Genomic DNA, 23,645 nt, shown 5'->3' with positions numbered 1-23,645 from the left:
GACCACTAAGGAGAGTGGAACAGGCTAAGTAATAGTTACATCTACGTTAGATAATCTAGATGATTAAAGATATATATGGACCTACACTGTATTGATATTAGAAAGAGTTAAGATTCTACGTAGACTTTGAGCAATTTTAGATTTTTTAGCAAATATTTTTTTTAAGTATTTTTTTCAGATACAGATAAATCATCGAAATTTGAAATCCACTAACAGCGAATGCTAAATCTCAATTACTCTATAAATCCAGCAAAATGCACAATAAATTCCTGTTAAATTCCTGTTAGTCGCAGTCTTAGGCCGCCACTCTAACCGAATCAAATCTTGTGACTAGATTTGATTCGTTATTCTCACGGCAACAATTCTCACGTCTATATATATATTATATATATATATATATATGTATAATGGAAGAAACTACTTTTTAGTAGAAACGATTTTGAATAGAACTAAATTACAGCAATAAAAAATTTATATTCTTAATAAATTGAGTTTTTCACTGTGCCCAGTGATCTTTGAAAATATTCCATGGATTTAATAATCCGTAAACAATTTCATAGACTACAAATACTTTGGGTTTGAACTCATATTTTGCCAAATTAAAAGCTTGGAGTCTCAAAATGGCTCTACCTTTCTATTCTCTTAAAATTTCGGTTTGCTAAAAAAATTACTCTTAGAAAAAGTAATATTTTATCATTATTTGATCACTTCGGCTATACTCTGAGATTAAACAATTTCTACTACAGATCGTCTGATAAAATGTGATAAAATTTTTACATAAAAAAAATAAAAACAATGAATTTTGTTTACTTTTCTGCGGTGTGGAAAAACGTCGCATACTCATTTCGAATATTCGCAGATCAGTTCTATTTCGGCGATAAGACTTTCTGGTGCGTCTGGTGAGGTCGTAGAGAATAAATTCTGTTACTAAAATAAAACTAAAGCTAAAAATAAAAATAAAAAATAAAATATTTTCTCTACTAAAGTAAAAACTTTTACTTCCAATGTATTTATTTAGTGTTTAGAAAAATTATTAAATTTACGCTGTAAGTATTCAGAGTGTCAAAGGTACACACAAATGTTTTTAAATATAATTAAAATAAATAAAATAAAAAGTTGTTTTTCAAAAGATTATTAAAATCTAATTATTTTCGAATAATTAAAATAAGTTTTTCATATTGTTAAAAAAGTTTTTTAATAGTTGAAAGCTGATGGATCTGATAATATTTAGTTTTTGTGTTTATAAAGATTAACAGTTTGCCGCATAAATATATAATATATTGGATACAAAATATTTAAGTTTTGAACTTAAGATAAAAAATACTAAATAAATTTAGAGCAATAAGAATAGCTTCTAATCGATTTAATGAAGTGAAATGACTTTTGAGTAATTTTGAAAATGTATTCAGCAGAAAAGAATATAGTGTTATTTATTTTGTGGTTTGAAAATATACTTTAAAAATATATACTTGAAATAGAGACTTAGTATACTTAGTTTAGTATATTTAGTATACTTAGAGACTAGTATATTGGCTTTACGCACTTAATTAATTACAAAATAAAATATTACTGAAATATCTCTACGAGATATATGAGAGTACTTTATCCTTCTGAAGTAAGGATAAACGAGTTATCGTTACGTAGTCGGCAAAAGCTCGACCATAATTTGAAAGATGTTTGATTTAGAAACATTGAAAGTTTATAGATTGTCCGTCTAAGCACAATTTATTTCTTAGTTCCACAAAAATCAATCGAATGGTAACAAGCTGGTAACACGCTGAATGGTCTTGATGTCTCTTATGGTATTGGTGATTCTTATTCATAAGACTTCAGCTCACACGTATGTCAATTCTAGCTCTGTGAAATCAAAACAGAAAGCGTTGTGTTGCTTGTGTAGTCGTGTAGTTCAAGTTCTCCTTTTGCATATCTTCAAATTTTTCCATTAAGTGTATTGAACATTTTTTAAAATATCGTAAATAGTGCATTTGAGTTTTCATGTCGACTATAAACTCCTAATTATGTACTAAATATAGCTACTATAGAATCTATATCCAAACGTTATCCCGAAATCCAGGATGACAGTTTCCAGAGTGATGACTTTCTCTGTCTATGCCGTAGTGGCATGTGGCGAATTGAAACCCCAAAGTAATGTGCTAAGAATTCCCGTAAGGTGACAGAAAGAACTGTGCTAACCTAATCTATCAGAACTGTACTAAATAGCTATACATGAAGTTGTTAAGTATCAGTATAAGCCTCAAGTGCAACTGTTTTTCTAATGGTATCACCTATCTGTTCTTATATCTTAATGTTCACACCTGTTGTGTTTAGAAAAGCCACCACACGAGACACGCCATGTTATGATTAACTTTATTTAACATTATTAATACTTAAATCTAATAAAATACAATATAAAAAGCTTTTTAAGAGGGTTATTAAGTACATAAGAGAGTTACTCGCCTTTAATAATAGTCGTAACATCTTTCCTGCTTTAAAATTTAATAATTATATACAATCAATTATTAATTTTTTTAGTTTAATCAATTTCAATTTTTATTTCGAACAGGAAAAATGTATTCTTTTTTTCGATATAAAATCATTAGCTTGACACCGCTGTATAGTAGTTCGAGGACGCCAACTATTCAGGCTCTGGATGCCATTTCAAATTTTCAGATTGATTATTATGTTCTGGTTTATTCTGGTTATTGGTTTCAAAACGCTTTAACTTGTTTCGATGATATTTGAAACAATCAATTACCACTAAACGTTATATAAAAATATAAAAAAATTATAATTTTAAATATTAGGGCCAAAATTTATACATCAATTGTATCCCTATTATTCTTTGGTTCCGAATCATCATAGTAATCAACTGTTTCCAACTGAACTCAAGCTAATTTGTATTAAAATTAACTCTGCTACCAATGGGAGATCTTATCCTAAGTAGCACTTCCTCTTCTCGCCATACCTTAACCCTACCAAATCTTGATTCATGCAATAATTTCAAATTTTTATTCAGACACCGTTCTTCCGTTTTTCCATACCTTAATCCTGCAGAACCTACAATCATCTATTCGTATTTGTTAGTTTATTCATGTTTTGTGTTTCATGTATAGTAGATCTCCACAAGCTACAACAACAATAACAACAAGTACAAAATCAGCACATCTTTTGAGGGATTTCAAAATTTTAATATATTCATATGTTGTTAAGTGGTTCCTAAAATGGGTAACAGAGATTCGTTCTGTCAAGCTCTCTGGGTCAGCAGAGAGCTTGATGTTTTGGAGATTCGTTCTGTTTGACATATATTATTGGAAATAGTGTTAAGAAATTAGGACTTCGAAATGAATAACCCTATGAAGAAAATAATATTTTTGCTTTTAGTAGTAGTAGTAATATTTAACTGATATAACTTATTTGAAAGATTGTTGTAAAATAAATTAAAAGAGTCTGCTTCTTTTATATTTTATCACTTATCTTTTCATTATAACTATTTAAGTATAATTATTTGTTCTTAACCTTTTACATGAGTAAAATTAATGTACATTGAGATTCCACAAGATCTTAACAGAGCTAGCAACTACTGCAAATTAGTGATACAAATATGTGCTAAAGATTCGGAATAACAAATAAGTTTTAATGCTCTTTTAAACTCCTTATTCGATTTTAATTCTTGTACTAAGACAATCAGTTAGTCGACCTTTAAATAAATACTATATAAAAATTTTTGAGTATTTAAATAAGATTTATATATTTTTACAAATACATAAATATAGGTGTCAAATATATTATATCAACTATTCATCAGTGTATCTTTTAGTCCGAAAGTTTTTTCGAAGAAAATACAAAATAACATACACATACAAAATTTTTTTATACTGTTACTTAAAAATATTTATTTAACTAATTTTCTTATTAATAATAATTTTTAATCTTATTTTCTGTAAATAAAACATTGTGTAAAGTGATAGGTAAAAATTCTCCTGTAATAATTTTCCAAGTAAAATAAACTTTACTTTAGCACAACTTCAACAAAATTTATCACATAAACAAATTTATTTCTTTATATTATTTTAATGCCTAAACAGTAAAGCAAACTAAGTTTAAATTTTATTAATTTAATTTACACCTGAGCAATGATGTTTGTCACCGAGAATAAATATTTGCAAGTAATTAACATCGAAATAATAAATTATAACGCTCGTTGTATTTGTAAAATTAACAAATAAAATTAAAGCAATGAGAGCAGTTGGGTATGTAATCGGATTTGGGGAATCATTAGATACTGTAATGAATTTATTATTATTTAAGTAAATAATTAAATTGAATGTGAGCTGAAAAGTTTGTATATCAATAATTATTTCAATAAATCTTTGAAAATTATTATACTCGTACATATTTAACATTGTCCGATGACATTAAGTAGAGTTAAAGTTATTTTGCATTCATTTCTTGATCAATTAAAGTAAATATTTACTTGAAATTATTTTAAAATGTATTTAAATAATTATTGCAGAATTTTATATTAACTCTGAAAATAATATTTTTTTTATTAATCTGAAATATATGATTATTATATATTCTTTATTTCTTTACATGTGTATAAGAGCAACAGCCTAGCTTATTTATTTTGACAAATCTTGAAACAAAAAATTATGCTGAGTTTTAACATTAACAATGTATGCACTTGATTGCTCTACAAGTTCTTAGAACAACACCTACCATCAACAAAACTGACTTCAGATTGAAATGATCTGTTAATTCAGTCTTTACATAGTTCTTTAAGTTGACGTAGTTGCGTACCTTTAAACAATGGCGATAATAAAAATAGTCTTTGAAGAGAATTTTAAATGATGACACCCGGATATATGTTAGGAGCATATCTTAGGTTTGTCTGCTTCTAATGAAACAGTTGTGTGTTAATGGGCTGCTTTGCTTAAAAGTGATCGATAAAGTCCATAAGACGATTTACGTCTTATATATATATGTAGTTTGTCGCTACAGATATGATCGAGATATGATATTCATAAATAAGAAACTCATTAGAATAAGTGGTTTATAGTTATGATCAAACGATTTCGCATTTAAAAATCCATTTTCTCATTTATGTTCCCCAAACTTATTGAACAACCTATATATGTTTTATTCATCAATTTTACAGAGATCTGGTAAAATAAAACTTTTATTAAAATTAGCATTTCTATGCAGCAGTTTGCCAATTGCTGTAGGTCTTAAAGTCAGACTTTGAATAGAAACTTTTAATCTAAAAATTTAACAGAAATATCGAACAAAAGTAATAATCAATCAAAAAAAGAAAGAAATAACAAAGTAGAATGAGAATTATTGGCTATAATGGAACTTGTTGTTAACAACACTCAGTAGCAATTCAACATTAAAGCCTACAGGCGCTGACAATTACTTTAACAATCCTTTTACCCTTCATAATTCGTTAACCATAAAATGAACTGAACTTTCTTTACTTATTAAACTTATCATTTTATAATTTTTCTCATTTTTACTATTTTTTTTTTGCAGTTAACGAAGTAAAACAACAGCAAAACGCTGTGTTAAATAGCGACAAAATGACACAATACGGCAATACTGGCAGTCAAATACATTCCAAATTAGACATTCAAAAGTTCCCAGAGGACATGCAACATAATAATAGCGGTGGCAATAGCATCGACAACAGCAACATCAACAGCAACAGCAACACTAATTCGGGCGCCAACAATACACAAAATGGCAATACAATAATTTTAACGCCAACATCATTAAATGCAACAACAACAACAACGACGGCAACAACACTAAATGCACCGACAGCTATGATTACGGGTGTTGGCGGGGGTGGAGGAGGCGGTAACAATAGTTGTGCTGTTAGTTACACGGGCAGTACTCGCCTAACATCGGAAGAATATAAAGGACCAAAATTGTAAGTAAAAATTTATTGTAACTAAAATCGCTGCAGGTTAAGTAAAGATACAGAAACTTGTAAATTACACAAAAGATATTACACAAAATTTGTGTCGCCAATGGACTGAATGTAGTGACTGTTGGAACATTTTTTAATTACTTGAAAAAAAATATACATAAATAAAATTCTTGTAAAATAGAATTGTGTGTTTATGGTCGATATATGTCAGATATATAACAAAATATATAAGAAGAAAATTAAGTTTATATATCTCTGAAAGCATGTTTTGTATTGTACAATATTAAAGAGATAGTACTATAATAAAAGTTAATCAATATTTAATTAGTATTTAATATAATTGTTAAATATTTTAAAATGACTGCAGTACACATATATGAATGCTACATAATCCTTTTTCATCAAGTAGATTCTAAATTTCTTGTGAATTTTTATATAATTGAGGGAAAATAAAAGTATGATTCTGATTCCGAGATTTACTATTATTCAAATTTCTTAGCGTCTTTAGTTTTAGTATTTTTTCTTTAATGATTTCAGATATTAAAAAAATATATCAAGGCTATGTATATTCTATGTATGGTTCCATATTCTGAACCATTGCTTACTAAAAGTAATTAATTTTAAAATTTTAATTCAAAGTAAAGCTCTTATATATCAGATATTTGATATAAGCGAAGAAGATTTATCAATATCCATCCACATTTATTTTTTTCAAAAAAAGTAAAGTGGTTTTCAAGGTTCTCTCAATACCGATTAAATGAGGGTATCAAACGAAAGGAATAAAGCTTTAATTATTAAATACTGTTAATATCACATATCCATCCGCATTTACTTCTTACAATAAAAGGGAATTGGTTTACAAGGTTCTCTCAAAAAATAAATACTAAACAACTTTTTTTTGAGGAACACATAATTCTTTAGCTAAACTCACAAATATCAAAACGCTGGAAGCTCCCTTGATTTCAAATGTGTCATTGTCTATTACAAACGATCAATAATCAAATAAATAAATCAAATATATATAGTCAACATCCAAATCCGTTTACAACGCCTCTGATGTCGTTTTTAAATACCATCTAAAAGTTAAGAATCAAAAGCTCCAGTCATACGTAAAAATAGCAACCTTATATTACTTCCCAAGAATTCATTTTAGACATACGAATTTATATGAAATTAATTTAAAACGTTTATTACACATCATGGTATTTACATGTAATTATAATTAAACTGATTGAGAACTATAACATATTATGTTGCTACAAGTGTACTAAGTATTAATAAGTAAAATAAATAAGAATATAATACATAATATTGTTGTATAGTGTTTAGTTGTTATTAAAATAAATAAGAATTATTATGTACTACATACTATGTATTATATATTATGTTATATATTTGTGGTAAATGTTCGTACATACAATTTTTGATTAATAATAATAATTACTAATTAATTATAAGTATTACGAAGAGTTAAAAGTTGCTGCGTTCCTTTGAATGATGACAAAAAACATAATTTTTAAATACAAATTAATGTTTTAAATAATAATAATAAATAATAAATAAACAAGAAATAATAAATAACAAATAAAATAAAAATTTTTAGTACAAATATATTTTTGCCTGAATTTATCAGGAATACAATAGGTGATAGATATGACTTTTGCACTTCAACTTTTTTACAGATAATAGATTAAAACTATAAATAAAAAAAAAAATTTATAAAAATATAATTGAGACTTTGAGAAGACTTTTCAAAGTCCCATGGTACATCACGACGAATGACATCCTCAGGGACCTCAAGATTAATTCCATCAAAAAATACATAAAGGATAGCGCCCTGAAATTATTTGCGAAAAATGACAGACTTACCAACATCGCCTTATCGAATCTTAGAATGGTTACAGGACCGTTGGGGAGGTATGCAGATCTGAGGTCGATTATTGCTTAGTCTGATGAAGTGATAAATAATAATCCAGTCAAAGCGTAAAGAGGGGTTTTCAAAATACCTCGAGTTAAAATAGAGTAAAAGTATTCAAGTGCACTGGCTCAAGTAGCTTCAACATAATAATAATAGATTTTCGGTTTTCAAAATTTAATTTTTATTTCAAAATTTGTAATTAATTACTTAATATTATTAATTATTTTTTTTCCAGTAAATTAAGTACAAACATTTTATTTCCAATAAGCTGAATTCTTTGTCCAGTTAGCTGTTTTGGACCCCGTCAAAAATTCATTATCACTAGTCTTCAAAAATACTTCTTGGCTTAATTTTTCTTATAGAATTTTAGCCCGTAGAAATCAGAAAGTTATCCTTGTCGATTATGATACATAGACTCGCATGTTAACACCCTAAGCCAGCGTAACATTTTATTTGAGTTTTTTAATTTTTTGTGTTAATTTAAAATAAATTTGAGAATCAAATAAATCATAATTATTATTATGAAAAGTCGTGAGAAGCATTAAACTTCCATTTGATAGGTCTATACATCCTCAAGCTATCGTAAAAGGTTTACAAAGGTTTTATGTGTGTGGAATACACTCCATTCCTTGTGTCTATATTTGTTTGCAAAATGCACATTTGGTAGGAATTTCCGTAGCCTGCATTTGCACAAAGACAAAGCAAACGCCAACATGCGTACATCCTGCTACGTATTCATATTTTCTTCTTTCTACAGGACATCATTGCAATCGGTGCTTGGTGGTTCGTATTCCATCCTCGATGAATAGGACATCGATGGAGTTACACATTTGTTTGGTGTGTTAATGTTTTTGAGTTCGTATTCGCATTTCACTTTTTTAAATAGAATTTTTACTCATACGGTTACTTGCTGTGCGAGTACTTCACGCGGGCGCCTCACAATACCGCCACATTTACCTCCTGGCAGCACAAAAAGTAACCATTAATTTGAAACTGAGCCTCATTTCCTTGGTCTTGGTACAGCTTTATGTGTTCTGCATCCTACATGGGAGACTTATTGTAAAACTACAAATTGTTGAAACTCATTTTTAATTCCATTTTTCTATTGTTGTTTGTGTTTTTGTAAGAATTTTGTTGACTTTGTTGTTGTTGTTGTTGTGGTGATATGTTGCATTTTCGCGTAATTGAGGCCTTAAGTGTGGCGCTAATGTGTTTTTCTTTGTTGGTTCTTGTGAAGTTGCAGGCAACCTATACATAAAACGCCTGAGAAGTCAAGACGTTTATTTTATGAGTATATATCATGAAGGTTTTTGAATTTTAATTATGAATAATCTGAAGTGTGTATTATAGAAGATAAGAAAAATTTACCAGAACGGAGCTTTTTTTAAAAATAATTAATTTTTTTATCCCGTTTTTCAGTAACTATACAAATTTGTAATTCGATTTTAACAAATAATAAATAATGTGATTCACCAGAACTTATTATAAGTGCCACCATTGAATGGATGGATGTTATGGGTAGCGCTATAACATAAAGTCTTCCACAATTCCCCATCTCCCATCGCAATTAGGGTTTAAATAATGAATTTAATAGTTGAAAATGAAAAAACTACAATATTTGCAAGAATATACCAATTACCTTAATTTAATTATGCATTTCGTATAAGTACTTGTAAATATAATCACATATATATATATAAAGTATATATATACACTTACCTACATAAATATATATATATATATTACATATATATAAATATATAATAATATTATATATATATATAATATTTACATTTATATATAATTATAATAATAATTGATTATTATTATTTATATATAATAATCAATATATACATATAAACATAAAATATATATAAATATAGATAATAAACTGTAGATATATGCGTAAAGGATTAAAACAACCCATTTACATTTAACTCTTTCTGATGTCAATTATTTAATTTTCATTCTAATTATTCTGAGAAAGTCAATGCTCTGATTGGAATTACTTCTTTCACGTGTAATATTGATCTCCAGGTTTTCTGAGATTCAGCATTTTTTATTAAGCTGTGGAATCAAATTTTATTAATCAAATTTGTGAGTGATGAAAGATAGATATATTATATTTATAATTGAAAATATGTCTTATTATTTGAATCAAAGGTGATTAAAAAAATTGAGTCTATTATTAGATTGATGAGTGAAAGACCGCTACCTAGTTTCGTAGCAATCACACGGACATCAACAGATGGGTAGATGGGTTTCCTTTGAGAGAGGTTCTTTGAGTGGTGATAGTTCGCAGGAGCATATCGCAGAATCTTTGATTGGTGATACTTTACAGAAGCATGTCAAGTAAAGACACAAGCTAGGGTCTATCAGATTATCTATGGGAATTTTTAAGTGAATAATTTTTAGAAGGCAACATAACTCGGCAAATTATGTAGGATTTTAAAATAATACAACTAAATGGAGTTTTTCTTGTATTTTAAAATTTGAAAACATATTTTAACAATACTACATCAATTAAATAATGTAGAAATAGTTCATTTAGAAAAAAAATGCTGCTACATTATGTGTGAATTGTTTTTCCTTTACAGTACATATGTTATAAATAGCTAACACCTGAAAGCAAATCGAATGTATTATCATAAACAAAAATTTTATTTTTATTTTTCAAGAGCGGTACCGAAAAATAGCGAACTACAAAAATTATTTTTATGTTATTATAATTAATAAAATGTTCGCTGACGATACAACCAAATACCTAACATGAATGGTCTACGAAGTATTTCTCATATTTAATTATTCTTAAATTATTTATTAAGATTGCTTGTACCAAAGGTTGAATTCGTACCCTGTTAAATTTGAAGCTCAGAGTCAATGTTTATAAGCCAACGGGCCCAAAACCGTTCAAACTTCATTTTTTGTTGATTTGCTGTAAAAGTTCATTAACAAATTAACTTGCTGTGTTGTCATCGACCGAAATCATAAACCAGATCCAGACTAATTGAATTAATAAACAATATTTATATTTTTAATTATAAAATTGTTTAATTTTTAATTTCTAATATAACAAATATTTCATTTTAAAATATGAATCCTCTCATATATGCGAATATATTAATTTGATAAGTATTGTGTATATTGCTCTCAGATACCCAAAGGAGCTTATTCATGCTTTTCACTCCGTTACTCAAAAAGTTTGTTGAGGTCCATATTTTGAATTTTATTATATATTAAACCATCTGAGAATCTGAGAAAACCATCAATTAAAAATTGTGCAATTCTAATGAAGTGTGTATTCTATAAGTTTTCTTTATACTTTAGATTAAATCCAGAAGAATGTTTTCAGAAATCATTCTTTCAGAACTACCAGGTTATTTGGTGTAACCTATGTATATATAAATATCTGTACCAATATAGGGCTTAGCTCAAGCTCATATTACATCTGCTGCATTTTAAAATATCAACTACAATATTAAAATACTAAACATCATTTAAGTGTATATTTTTTGCTTCAATTTTTTTTGCTCATATTGATTAGTACTGCGAAAAGACTGTAAGCATTATTCATAGTCTGAAACAAAGAGATTAGATTAAGGTATGAAGATCTGATTTCAATCGTTTCAGTAGTATAATTTGACTCACCTTACTAAATATTGGTAATCCTACATCAAGTAAATAGCCCACTTTTATAACAACAGGCCGTTTTAAAAATTCCATATACAGAAATATAAGCTTTCGAGTCGATATGCTGTACATGTACCAATTGGTCTCATAAACACTTGTTGTTAATCTATTGGCGTTAATTGTAATCTCATTTGCATAATAGCAGGGCAAAAATATTTGTAAAGCCATAACACCGACAAAATTTAACATACCCAGCATTTGTCCAATTTCCTCAAATAAATTCATCTTAAATATAGTAAAACCAAAGTTTGCAATGTATAGTTTTTAAATAAGTGTTAATATTTATGTTATAAATAATTCTTTCCGTAGTTATAATTTGATACTTAGAAAGAGAAAGGATCATCTTTCAAATATACTTACATTGATCAAACGATAACCACTAAAACAGAGAATCAAAGCACTGAGCATTATCTGAGCCAAAATCGGAGCAGATACTAATTCTTGACATTGAAGTGTTAAACTAACGTTTGAAGAAAATATTAAGTACAACACATATAATTTAGAAATAATTATTATATATTAAAATATGTACCTTCTTATTTGCTGATTGAAACGAAATATACACCTCAGCTCTTCGACTACATCCTCCTCCTTTAAGTACTGTAACGATTTTATACGTAGCGCTAGTAATTTATACAGGGATGCTATATAAAAGAGTAAATAACAGTAGAATATATCCAACACACAGTTCGATAGGCAAGTTAAGGTCATAGCAATCAAATCATATAAGTAGATAAACCAAAAATATGTAGGATTTTTCCAATCGAAAGGAATATAGAATTTATATGGCACCTCATATGTGTCCGAGAAAAGCACACTCACAAATGTTATAAGTGCAACGAGTAGACTGCCAAATATGTACGAGAATAGTATGCGTCTAAATTTTTGTTGCTCTTGAACCCACAAATCAATTTCCTTGTCTGTGTGTAAGCGCATATTGACAGAATTTTGCATAAAATACCATGCCTTTTTACCCATAAACCACATATTGAATATTTTAATTAAAAAACCCGTTTCAGTTAACGAGATATATATCACATCTCCAGCTTGCTCTAGATTTTCTGATATAGTAGTTTCGATCCACATAAGCGAAATATAGAATAACGTAAGCGGTAAATGTAAGAAGAGGCGATAGTAAAGTTCCTTTCTCGTATATCCTTTAAAGGTCGATTCATGTACTGGTTGCCAAGGATAAATCCCAACTCGTTTTAGTATTTCAATAAGTATACGCGCTGGTGTCAATTCCATCTTAGCCGAATTTGTGTGTGGTTAAATTAGACTGAATTTAGAAATAAATTTTAGAGGCTTTTATAAAATTTTCTGGTTTGCTAAATTATTATAGGGCACAGTATTTATTACCAATTAATTATGCAGCTAATTTGCCTACTTAAGCAAATTGCAAAGAACGTAATATTGTTAATTTGAGAGAAAGTAGCCAAGCATTTCTGTTAGATGAAGGCTATTTTGCAAAATTACAGCTTAATTAAGTTACAATCAATAAATCAACTAAATAACAATAAATAATCAACTAAAATGATATAGTTAGTTTGAAGTCTTTAAAAGTTTGCACTTTACTTAAATTTGTAGTTATACAAATAATACATATATATATATACATAACCTTCAAAAACTAATCGCTAATTTTTTCTATATATATACCTACTGTTCTTTAAAATAAACTCTTAGTGTCAGATATATATTATATTTACTTTAATTTATTAACTAAATTTCATGGGTGCAACTCTTAAAATGGCTGCAAACCTTTTCTATTAATTAAGAACAATCATAGGCATAGGTATGTCATATTTGATCTATGATATAGTAGTCTATTGTTTTTAACCATATAATTGCGAATAAAGTGAACTAAATTCAATATAACTAAATAGGACTGTGCTTATTTACTGCCAATAAGCTATCTGATCGTCATAATAAAGCTGCTTCAGTATACCATATTGATAATTAAACCGGGTGCCACATTTTAAGGTATCTTCACCTTAGCCTTCATAAAGAAACCAGTTATATGAGTAAAAGAAATCAGGTAAAGAATGGGAGGAGTACTATTTTTATTTCATACAGGAAAGCAGATGCAGCAGCATTTTTAATTTTATACCTCAATAAATAACACTACATTAGTCATTACCTTACCTATTCTTTTATGATGAACTGAACAAAGTGAATTACAATAAATGTTTAAAGTATGGTATTTAACATATGTTATAGTTCTAGACTTGAGAACAAGATAATGAGTCGATAAAATTCTTAGTGATAGTAGTTTTGCAAGACTAATTGAAGTGATGTGTTTCGATATTACTTTTTTTTTGTTGAAAAGTGAGTTCTTTGTAACCTTTTCCTGTTCTTTAGATCACAGCACCTGGTTGAAAAACAGCAACCTCACTTCAAGTGAAATGCTAACAGTCCTTCTGCATTACTATAGTCAGCTGTAGTTAGCAGCTTACACGACACATCCGTCTGGACTTAATACAATATCCAGAGCAACTTTAGTTTTAGGGGCGTGGATCCTATAGTGCAAGATTTTGCCTCTAGTGAGGATGTCGCAATTAAAAACTCACTTGTTACACTCACCACTTAAACTGGTAATCTTCTTCGATTTAATTTGGTAGTTCTATAAAGAGGAATAGGAGATTGCAAAGCACGTTTTGGTGATCTGCCTTGTACTTATCAATAAATGGAGTTAAAAGATAGATACTTAATATGTGATGATCAGCTGAAACTACGAGGAATAGCACAAATGCTACTCCCATCTCTACTACTAAAGAGATGGAATTTACTGAGTCACTTTGAGTTAAAGAACTTAAAGTCGGGATGCAATATTACTTTTTGTGTAATTATACTAGTAATAAAGAGATGTCAGATATTCTATATATAAGGAACATATACCTATAGTGTTTGCAGTTTTTTCGACTTTATTAAATTTATTTTTTTAATTAATAAAAACAAAGGCTAAGATTGGATATAAAAGCTCGGGAACATTGAGTTCTCTTTATAATACATAAAAATCGTTTAAAGTGTTTATAAATCTTGAAGAACTGTTTATTATTAATGAAAGTTATTATAGTTACAGTCGAGACAAATATAGCTATTAACCTGTTTGCAACTTTTATGAAATGTATTAAATTTTAGTCACAGTTGCTTTTCTTCAAATTTTAAAAACAGATTCTCATATGTCACTAAAAAATTTTAAATAAAATAAGACAAATATGTTGCTTCGAAGACTTGTTTTGAGAGCTTTAAGGAGTTGTTTCCGAAAGGCAGGACTGTTCACTTGTGATGGAACAATAAACCTTATGAAAGAATTAGTTCCTATATTTGTGATATGCTGCCTGAAAATATCACAAATATCCACCAACGTGAAATAAAAATATATCTGGTCTCCAAATGTTAGACTACACGAAGTAAAAAAATTGATTTTGATGGTCGGAAGAAATATTGAATTATGATCTTCCCTTTTAAAAGCAAACGAAATATGGAGAACTGTGAATGGTAATAAATTATTTTTCTATCTCAGTTTTATGATAAAAACTTATTTGATTAGTGTTGACGTAATTTAAGGAACGTTTAATATATGGTAACTGCATAAACGTGGCATATATCGTGTACTGATCGAGCTCTCCCTAATAGATGTAAAGCCACCTGATATTGATCCAATCAGTCGTCTGTTGATGCCATAAACCCTGGGCGAGCAGACGAAGGTAATGTTATTAATCCCTTGATGCGAAATGAGAATCGTAGGATCTGCAGGATCTGACTATCAGAGTTCTGGCTGACGATCAGCAAGCAAAACAGATATTTGTGAATCATAGTGTAATGTAGTTTAATATATATTTTAATATAATATTAATATATTCTACGCATTTTTAGGTAACGAACTTTTCAGCAAATAGCACATTTTTGTCTTCGGTGTTCCTGCATCTATTTAAATTCACTTTGATTGCTTTGCAGTTGTTAGTTTTTTGTGGTGGAGGGAGGAACTTTTATAATTTACATAGGTTCTGATTAGCTTGACAAAACAAATCAATCTAACCATGTTCGTGCGTCCGAATATCTGACTGTTAATTTATATTTTTAGCTATATATCAACCATCCACTAAATTAGTAATAGGAGTAAATAAATAAAACTTTTAAGGCAAACTTCCTGAGATTCCAGATAGATAAAGTTGACAAATGAATGATAGGTGGATCACTTTTCTATGTGAGCCATACACGAAACGTGTAATTAAAATTAATTAGATAATTATTAATTAATTAAATAGTTAGATAATTAGATAGATTATATGTGATTTATAGTACGTTCCAATTTAAATGCCTGGGTGACTGTGCTCAACCAATTAATTTTAATTGCTCATCTTGATTAGAACTGCAAACAAGCTGTAAGCATTATTCATGGTCTGAAATAAGAAAAGAATTGTTGTTAACCATAAACACAGTCAAATATAAACTTACTCTGCTAAATATAGGCAAACCAACATCAAAGAGATTAGCCACTTTAATAGTCACTGGTTGTTTCAAGAACTCCATATAAATAAAAACCAAGTTCTTCGTTGATTTCGAATAGTGCAGCCAATTTGTATTATAGGCACTCCAAGTCAAGTGATTGGCGTTAATAGTAATCTCATTAGCGTAATAGCAGAAAAGAAATATCTGAAAAGCCATAACTCCTAAAAAATTAAACATGCTAAATACTTGACTCAAATCCTTGATTATATTTAGCTAAAAGAGTTAATAAGTTTACTTTATAAAAATTTTAATCCGAATTGAGATACTCACATGTATAAGACGATAACCACTAAAACATAAAGTCAGAGCACTTAACATAATCTGTGCAAGTACAGGGGCGGACACAAGCCGTTGACACTCCAGTGTTAAACTTAAATAAAAGAATATTATGTTAAATATAAATCACATATTACTAAGTAAGAATAATATTTTATTTTGTTTTAATTTAAAACTCACCGTTTTGTATGTTTATGTAGACGAAATATACTTTTCAATTCCCTAATTACATCCACCTCCTTCATCTGTTCCAATGCAGCCAAACGAAATGATATCAGCTTGTAGAGTGCGCCAATGTGAAACATAAAGTAGCAGTAAGTCATGTCGAGTGTGATATTGGAGAGACAATTTAGGGACATCGCTATCATATCGAAAAAGTAGGCATACCAGTATTTTGTAGGATTCTTCCATTCAAATGGTACATAGTAGCCATAGGCTAATTCATATTTACTTAAGAAAAGTACACTTATAAAGGCTATGTAAGCTACTACTAAACTGCCAATAATATAAGAGAAAGCCACTCTTTTAAATTTTCTATGTTCTTCAAGCCATAGTTTACATTCACTATCCGTACGCATTTGAAGTTGCTTATTCTTTTTGAGTTCATCAATAAACGACCACGCCTCCTTACCCATAAGCCATATATTAAAAATTTTACATAATAATCCAGTCTCGGTCATTGTTATATACATCACATTCCCAGCTTCCTCTAAACTCTTCGATGTTAAGACTTCCGTCCACATTAATGAAATGAATACAAAAGTTAAAGGCAAATGTACTATAAAGCGATAGCATAGTTCTAACGTTGTTATGGATCCACTTTTCTCTTCCGGTTTATGCCAGTGCCAAAAGCCAGTTACCTTTAATATTGTGATGAGAGTACGTGCTGAAGATATATTATCAACTGTAGTCATTTTGGAGGTCAAAGTGCGTATGCGTTTTACTAAAGGTTTTAAATCTCATATTTATAGGAAGTGAACCTTGTGTGAATTAACTAGACATGTGCTTTAATGACATATAGATTGGTTGGGGTATAACTGTTTTTTAACAATAATTTGTTAAAATCATTTCAGTGCGCTACAGTACTTTTTCGATAAAAGTGAGGAGTGACATTTTTATTTCTATAGTAAAATTTCATATAAAGAATATAAAGTGAAAAAGTGTATAAATAATACTGTTGGAACAGCCAAGTAGTATGACTACTAATAATACTTTTATACAAATGCGATACTGTGTTGCTAAGTTTGGTGACATAGTCGTATTGTAGATTTTTTCTTTATTTTTCTTTACTTGTTACTAAAAGGGTGCATATATTGTAAGCAAAAATAAAATCTGCCTTCTAAAATCATATCTGATATATATATTAAAATCTAACATGTGGTAGTAGATAACACAGATTAAATATCATCTGAAATCATTATAATTTATCAATGAATAACTGCTTTGCACTTTGTAAAAACGTAAGTAGAGAACTTTTTACTATGAAGTGTAAACTACCTACCAGCCATTATAGCTGCTGGCATCTAGCAATTGCTAGGAAACGATTTCAGTACCTCCTTTCAGCTTTAACTAAGCCAAATGAGGTCAGTACATGCCCTGCTCATTTAATCAAGAGATATTGTTTGATTTGTCAAAAAAAGCTTTAGTGAACGAAGTGTAGGCTGGAACGTTGAACCAAAAGGCGTTCTAAAATTTGCTAAAAGCCCTAATAATTCTAGATTTATGTGGGAGACTCTTTTAGGGATTGTACAATTGATGTCCGAAGTGGTAGGAGCTTGGTTATCTGCTAAATAATTATTGCTTGTAAGTTTTAAATTTTAAAAATATAATTAATTTGTGTTCAAATATTCTTGAGATATTTTTAAAATATATTTAAATAATATTATACTGATTATAGAAAATATCTCAGATTTGTTACATAAAGAAAAACAAACAATTAATGAAAAATTTTTCCTAACAGCATTTCTTAATGTATACGAGTTAACACTGTTAATTGTGTTGTCAAAAGCGTAGGCATAAATTCAAATAAATTAGGTACTCTGTACAGAAAATATTAATGTCATACTTATGGTCACATATAAATATATTATACTCGTATCTTAAAATATTATTTTATCAATATAAAATATATTTGTAATAAAAATTATTTTAAAAAAAATTTATAATATTTAAAAGCTTTTATAATGCGTAGTTATATTCAAAAAAAATATATGAAGTTAAGCATTAAATTTTCTGTAATGCCGCCTTACTCCTTTACTTAATTACCTTAACGTCCTGAAACCATTTAAAGAAATTAAATTAATAAAAAATTAACTGATGTTGTCATAACGTTGCTCAATTAATACAATTATCGAAATTAGTCGTATTAAAAATTAAAGATTGTGTGAAAGAGAAAATTTTAGTTTAGATTATTTAAATTGTCTAAAAATAATAGGAGTGGTAATTAGTTATCTAACATACATTTCATATATATGAAATGTGTCGTCAAGTTATAGTCATGACCAATAAATTCACAGATTGAAGCACAACTGTTGGTTTGTTGTATTTGAAAAGTCAAAAAAATTTCTAATGAAGAGAATTAATTAAAGGGATATAATTAATAAGTCAGTAGGTAAGTAAATCAATAAGTCATGCTTACTTGTATATATAGTATTGAATAACAACACTCAGAGAAATTATTCGGTGTAAAATAAATGACTGAATATGAGTAACAACCACTCCAATGCAATCAAGAGCGTAAGAAGTTCCACACCTTTAAATTCCTTAACTCCGTCCATTAAATTAACCATAATAACAGTTAAAGACTGATCATTAGAAATAACTATTGTTTCGTTTAATTTATAAAATGTAATATAAATATCTAAATATTGTACAAATACTTCCTACCGCAATGCAAGAGATTTCAGAAAGCTCCCGGTCAAGAAATATATAAGGGACAAAGCCCTAAGACTAAATGCAAAAAGTGACATACTGCCCTACATAGCACTACCTAATCTCAGAGCAGTCACTTGCCGTACGCGCTGATATGCACAACTTAGATCAGTCATAGAATAGAATAACCAGCGAAGCTTGTGAGAAACACATAAATTGGTCAAACTGAAGAGAGGGGCTTTATAGAAAGTCCTCAGCTTCGAAAGAGTAAAAGTTCCCAGTTGCACTAATTCGGAAAAACCTCAACATATATAATTCATTCACTGTCAAACAATCTCTTAAAATATGCTCACTTTTAGACAAACAAAAAGTATGAAGCTGTATGAGTTGTCATTTGTGTTTGTGAAGACTGTAATCTGGTTTTCATATGTCCTACCTATAAAAAGTGACAAAATATTACCTGGACTGAAGCAATCCAGGAGTACAGTTCACTAGATTTTTAACAAATATATATTTTAATAATAATGTTTAAAAAGTAATTTTATTGTTTTGTATCTATATAGATAACATAGATATATATATATATAAATAATTATAGATAATAGATATATAAGTTATTGATATAATAAATAATATATATAGGTAAAATAAACAAAGTAAATTTAATAATGTAAGATATTATATTATACATATATTATACATAATTTCTTTTCTTCATATTATTTTTTTTATATCTTCCTAACAGTTGGCAATACTTAGTAAGACATTGGCCAGTTAGTTCTCAACCACTAGCCTTATTAGGTATTTTTGTACTTCTCTGGACCATTGCTGATATTTATTTACCTGAATATGCAAAAGCTTCATCTGTTATAATGCGTATAGTTCTACTTTTTGTTGGAGCACAAATAACTGGCATCTTGGTGACGTTTTTGCGTCTACCTGATATGCTTGGTATGCTCTTTTTCGGTGTCGTCTATACAAATGTTGGCTTAGCAGATTTTAGTGGCTATCAGAAATTCGAAGCAATTTTAAGGTAAACCAATCGATAATATAATAAATACATTAGTTGACATATGTGTGTTAATAGTATTTTTAATTCATAGAGAATGTGCTTTGATAAATATTATGTTATTAGCTGGTCTTGGTCTGGATGGCAATGCTTTCAAGAAACTATGGTTCATGATATTACGTTTGACTTTAGTGCCAACTATTGCAGAAGTAACTGTTATTTCAGTAATGGCTAGACTTTTACTCGATATGCCATGGTTGTGGGGTATATTACTAGGGTAAGTATTATTGTTATGTTTTCCAAATATTTCATAAAAATTATATTAAGTGAATTATTATAAAAGTAAAGAAATTTTCATAAAGATATTATTGTTTATATTTATATAATGTAATTTATTTAAATATTTTTGCAGTCTTGTAATAACTGCAGTCTCGCCTAATGTTGTGATTACGGTAATGCTAAAGCTTAGAGAAGAACGATTAGGTCTTAATAATGGAATTCATACGCTCATATATGCCATGACGGCTTGCAATGATGTAGTATCGATATTCTTATTCAGTGTTATTGTGGCAGTAATTTTCTCTACTGGTAAGTTGGATATAAATAATATTCTTTAACCCACTAAGCTATACTATAGTACTTAAAGTATATATTAAAATATAAATATAAAATATAAATGACAGAATGAAGGATTCAAACACAGGTGTAATACTACTTACAGTACTTCTAGTTACCTCTGATCAGTGTGATTTAATTTTACTGTATATGATATATATGGCATAATTAATATATAATAACTATAATGTGGTCTCACAGTTGCAGCACAAAGCCATGTTTGAAACTATATAAGTATTCACAATATCGAAAAGTCTTATATCTGTAATTTAAATTAAAATAATTATACATCTTTATATAGATCTTTTATATTTTTTTCCATATTGAGTCTCTTATGATTTCAATACTTATGAAACCATCTCAGAATGATTTTTTAGTATCTACAACGTATTATGATTAGTTTGTTAGTGATATTTTTTTCTATTCTGTTTTTGATATATTAAATTTTCAATAAATTTAATTAGATTTTTATTTATTTAGGCACCTTAACGGAGCAGGTATTATTAGGACCCATTGGCATATGCATTGGTCTTGTATTTGGTTATCTGTTTGGTATGATGTTGCAATATCTTCCATCAAAAAAATCGGTAAGTAATATTTTAATCATAATTTTATATAAGCAATGATTTCAAATGAGAATTTTTTTTTCGTTTTATATATAAAAAAAATTTTTTTTTTTAAATTTTTTTAAATAAAAGTATGTATTACCATTGAAAATTAAGAAACCAAGCTGGAAAACTAACTATATTGAGAGATATTGAGTTTGAGAGATTTTAATGCCCAATTTTACATTTCTGCTTAATTCTGAAGAAATTCTCTTCTTAACCCTGTAAAAGGTTAGATAAGGTTATACCGGCAATAATTGCGATTATCTAGGTTCCATTTACCTTTGTTCTACCATATGAAATAAAAAGGGGTTCAAGAAATTTTTTGAACCCTGTTGTGAGGTTTAAAATTATTATATTATTATAATAAATAAATAAAAAAATTATTAATTATTATAAATTATTATATTACATTGTATACTCTTATAACTTTTTAATATGCTCTATACATTATTATATTAGTACAACTCTTTATACGCTTTATTATTGTGGACTTAACGGTCACATAAACTAATTAAGTGGCAGAAGTTATAGCAAAATTTTTAGCATCTTTAAAGTCTGGGATTTAGAGTATATATTATTTAACTTAGACGGGTCTGCGTTGCAGTGAAATTATTCCAATTTCTTCTTAATATTAGTTTGTGTGAAACTGATTTTCTTCTCTGTATACTTATTTCTATTCTATTCTATTTCCATATTTATTATCGAGTATATATCTTTATTGTCATTTGGAGGACTCTGCTTAAGGGTTAACAATTTTCTAAAAGCTTTAAAAAAAATTTATTTTTCCTTAATTTCTGTACAAAATAAAGCTATAATGAACTAACATTTTAGTTAATTGTTTTAAAACAAAACACAATAATATTTTTCTCTATATTGTTTCACAAACAAATGTCATTCAATTTCAACAATAATTAATAATAAACTAAAGCAGAAAGTAGGGGTTCATAACTCAATGATTGCAACTCATATTCGGTTTATTCGGTTTATTTATTGTCTTTATTGCTAACATTACTGTAAAATTAAAATATATTATAGCCATAAAGGACTTCGGTTCTAGTGTTGCTAACGACTTGCATAATCAAGCAATTCCGTAGCTGCTGGAACCAGAACCACTGCTCCTAATGCGGCAACACATTCATTTATGTTGCATTATTACTTCATTCTGTTAAACGTGCTCTACTTTCACTAAAGTGCTTCTGCAGCGCGATTTGAAGTGGTAAGTGGCAAGTTGCTAGTTGCTAGTTGCCAGTTGCGATGGCATAACAGTTCGAAATCCTCCCTTTTGGTGGCTTGTTGCTTTTCCGTTTAGCATTTATCCTGCTGAAATTGAGAACTGCATAGAATTTCAAGCTGTGATGTTTCATATGCATACATTTATATGTGAAAGTGCATAATTCTTTTTTTTTATATTATTTATTTATTTTTTCTTTTTTACCGTATGGAGCACTTTCAGTACAAAGACTCTGCAACGTTGCAGTTTCTTTGCTTTATGTGAAAATTATTTGTTTGACTTGGCAGTGTGTGAGTTTGCTTGCGCTTATGCATAAGTGAGTCTCTTCATTGTTTCCATCATTTTGTGTCATTAAGTAATGCAAAGACAATATTTTTTAATATAAAAGAAAAATTTATAAAAATTGTTGCCGGAAATAAGTAAAAATGTGGCTTCCTGCATAGATAGCATTAAAAAAGTAATTTAATAAGTGTGGAAGTTATTATGAAGTTGTGCTACTTTCATATTACAGCTGAGATGGTAGTAGCATTATTTCTTCTTTATTCCTTAGTACAAATAATAAATATTTTTTATATGGTATATAGTGAAATGAAAATGCATTAAGATGAAAAAAATATATGAACAGATATGTATTTGATAATACACATAATATAAATATAAATAAGATGTCATAAACTCGCATAACTAACAAAAAGCCTCTTAAAGGACTGTTTTAAGAGCATAAAGCATAACTTTTCAGAAGTCAAACAGTCCTTAAGAGAGCTACTAAAATACTACGACAGGTATGAATTTTCAGGACCTTCTAGCAGTATTAGAATTATATCTGCGTATATGATATTTGTGCTGACGGGGCACTGTGAAATAGGAAGGCATGCTATGAGACTGGGGCCACCCTATAATGATTTTTGTCTAGGTTAGTTTTCCTTTACCTAATGGGGGAGTCGTTAACTTTTTCGATGTAGGCTGTATACTGATTTAAA

At 28.6% G+C, this 23,645-nt stretch overlaps 1 protein-coding gene across 1 annotated transcript; it reads left to right on the top strand.

Moving 5' to 3' along the window:
• The first annotated feature begins 1,007 nt into the window (after window positions 1-1,007).
• Window positions 1,008-22,475, top strand: LOC119676542 (sodium/hydrogen exchanger 9B2-like). Its single transcript, XM_038087782.1, has 7 exons — window positions 1,008-1,046; window positions 5,533-5,932; window positions 19,948-20,235; window positions 20,306-20,488; window positions 20,624-20,799; window positions 21,307-21,413; window positions 22,470-22,475. Exons 2-7 carry the CDS (start codon window positions 5,580-5,582, stop codon window positions 22,473-22,475), a joined length of 1,113 nt encoding a protein of 370 aa, XP_037943710.1. The 5' UTR covers window positions 1,008-1,046; window positions 5,533-5,579.
• The last annotated feature ends 1,170 nt before the right edge of the window (window positions 22,476-23,645 follow it).

Source organism: Teleopsis dalmanni, chromosome 2 (assembly GCF_002237135.1).
Source record: "Teleopsis dalmanni isolate 2A chromosome 2, ASM223713v2, whole genome shotgun sequence".
Classification (NCBI taxonomy): domain Eukaryota; kingdom Metazoa; phylum Arthropoda; class Insecta; order Diptera; family Diopsidae; genus Teleopsis; species Teleopsis dalmanni.
Note: the sequence above shows the minus strand (reverse complement) of the source record. Positions and strands in the feature narration are given on the sequence as shown.

Bases quoted from the DNA above. Each gene is read 5' to 3' on its own strand.
- LOC119676542 (XM_038087782.1), top strand. From the start codon at position 5,580: ATGACACAATACGGCAATACTGGCAGTCAAATACATTCCAAATTAGAC. The intron at 5,933-19,947 runs GTAAGTAAAAAT...TCTTCCTAACAG, and splicing joins GAATATAAAGGACCAAAATT to TTGGCAATACTTAGTAAGAC. The intron at 20,489-20,623 runs GTAAGTATTATT...ATATTTTTGCAG, and splicing joins TTGTGGGGTATATTACTAGG to TCTTGTAATAACTGCAGTCT.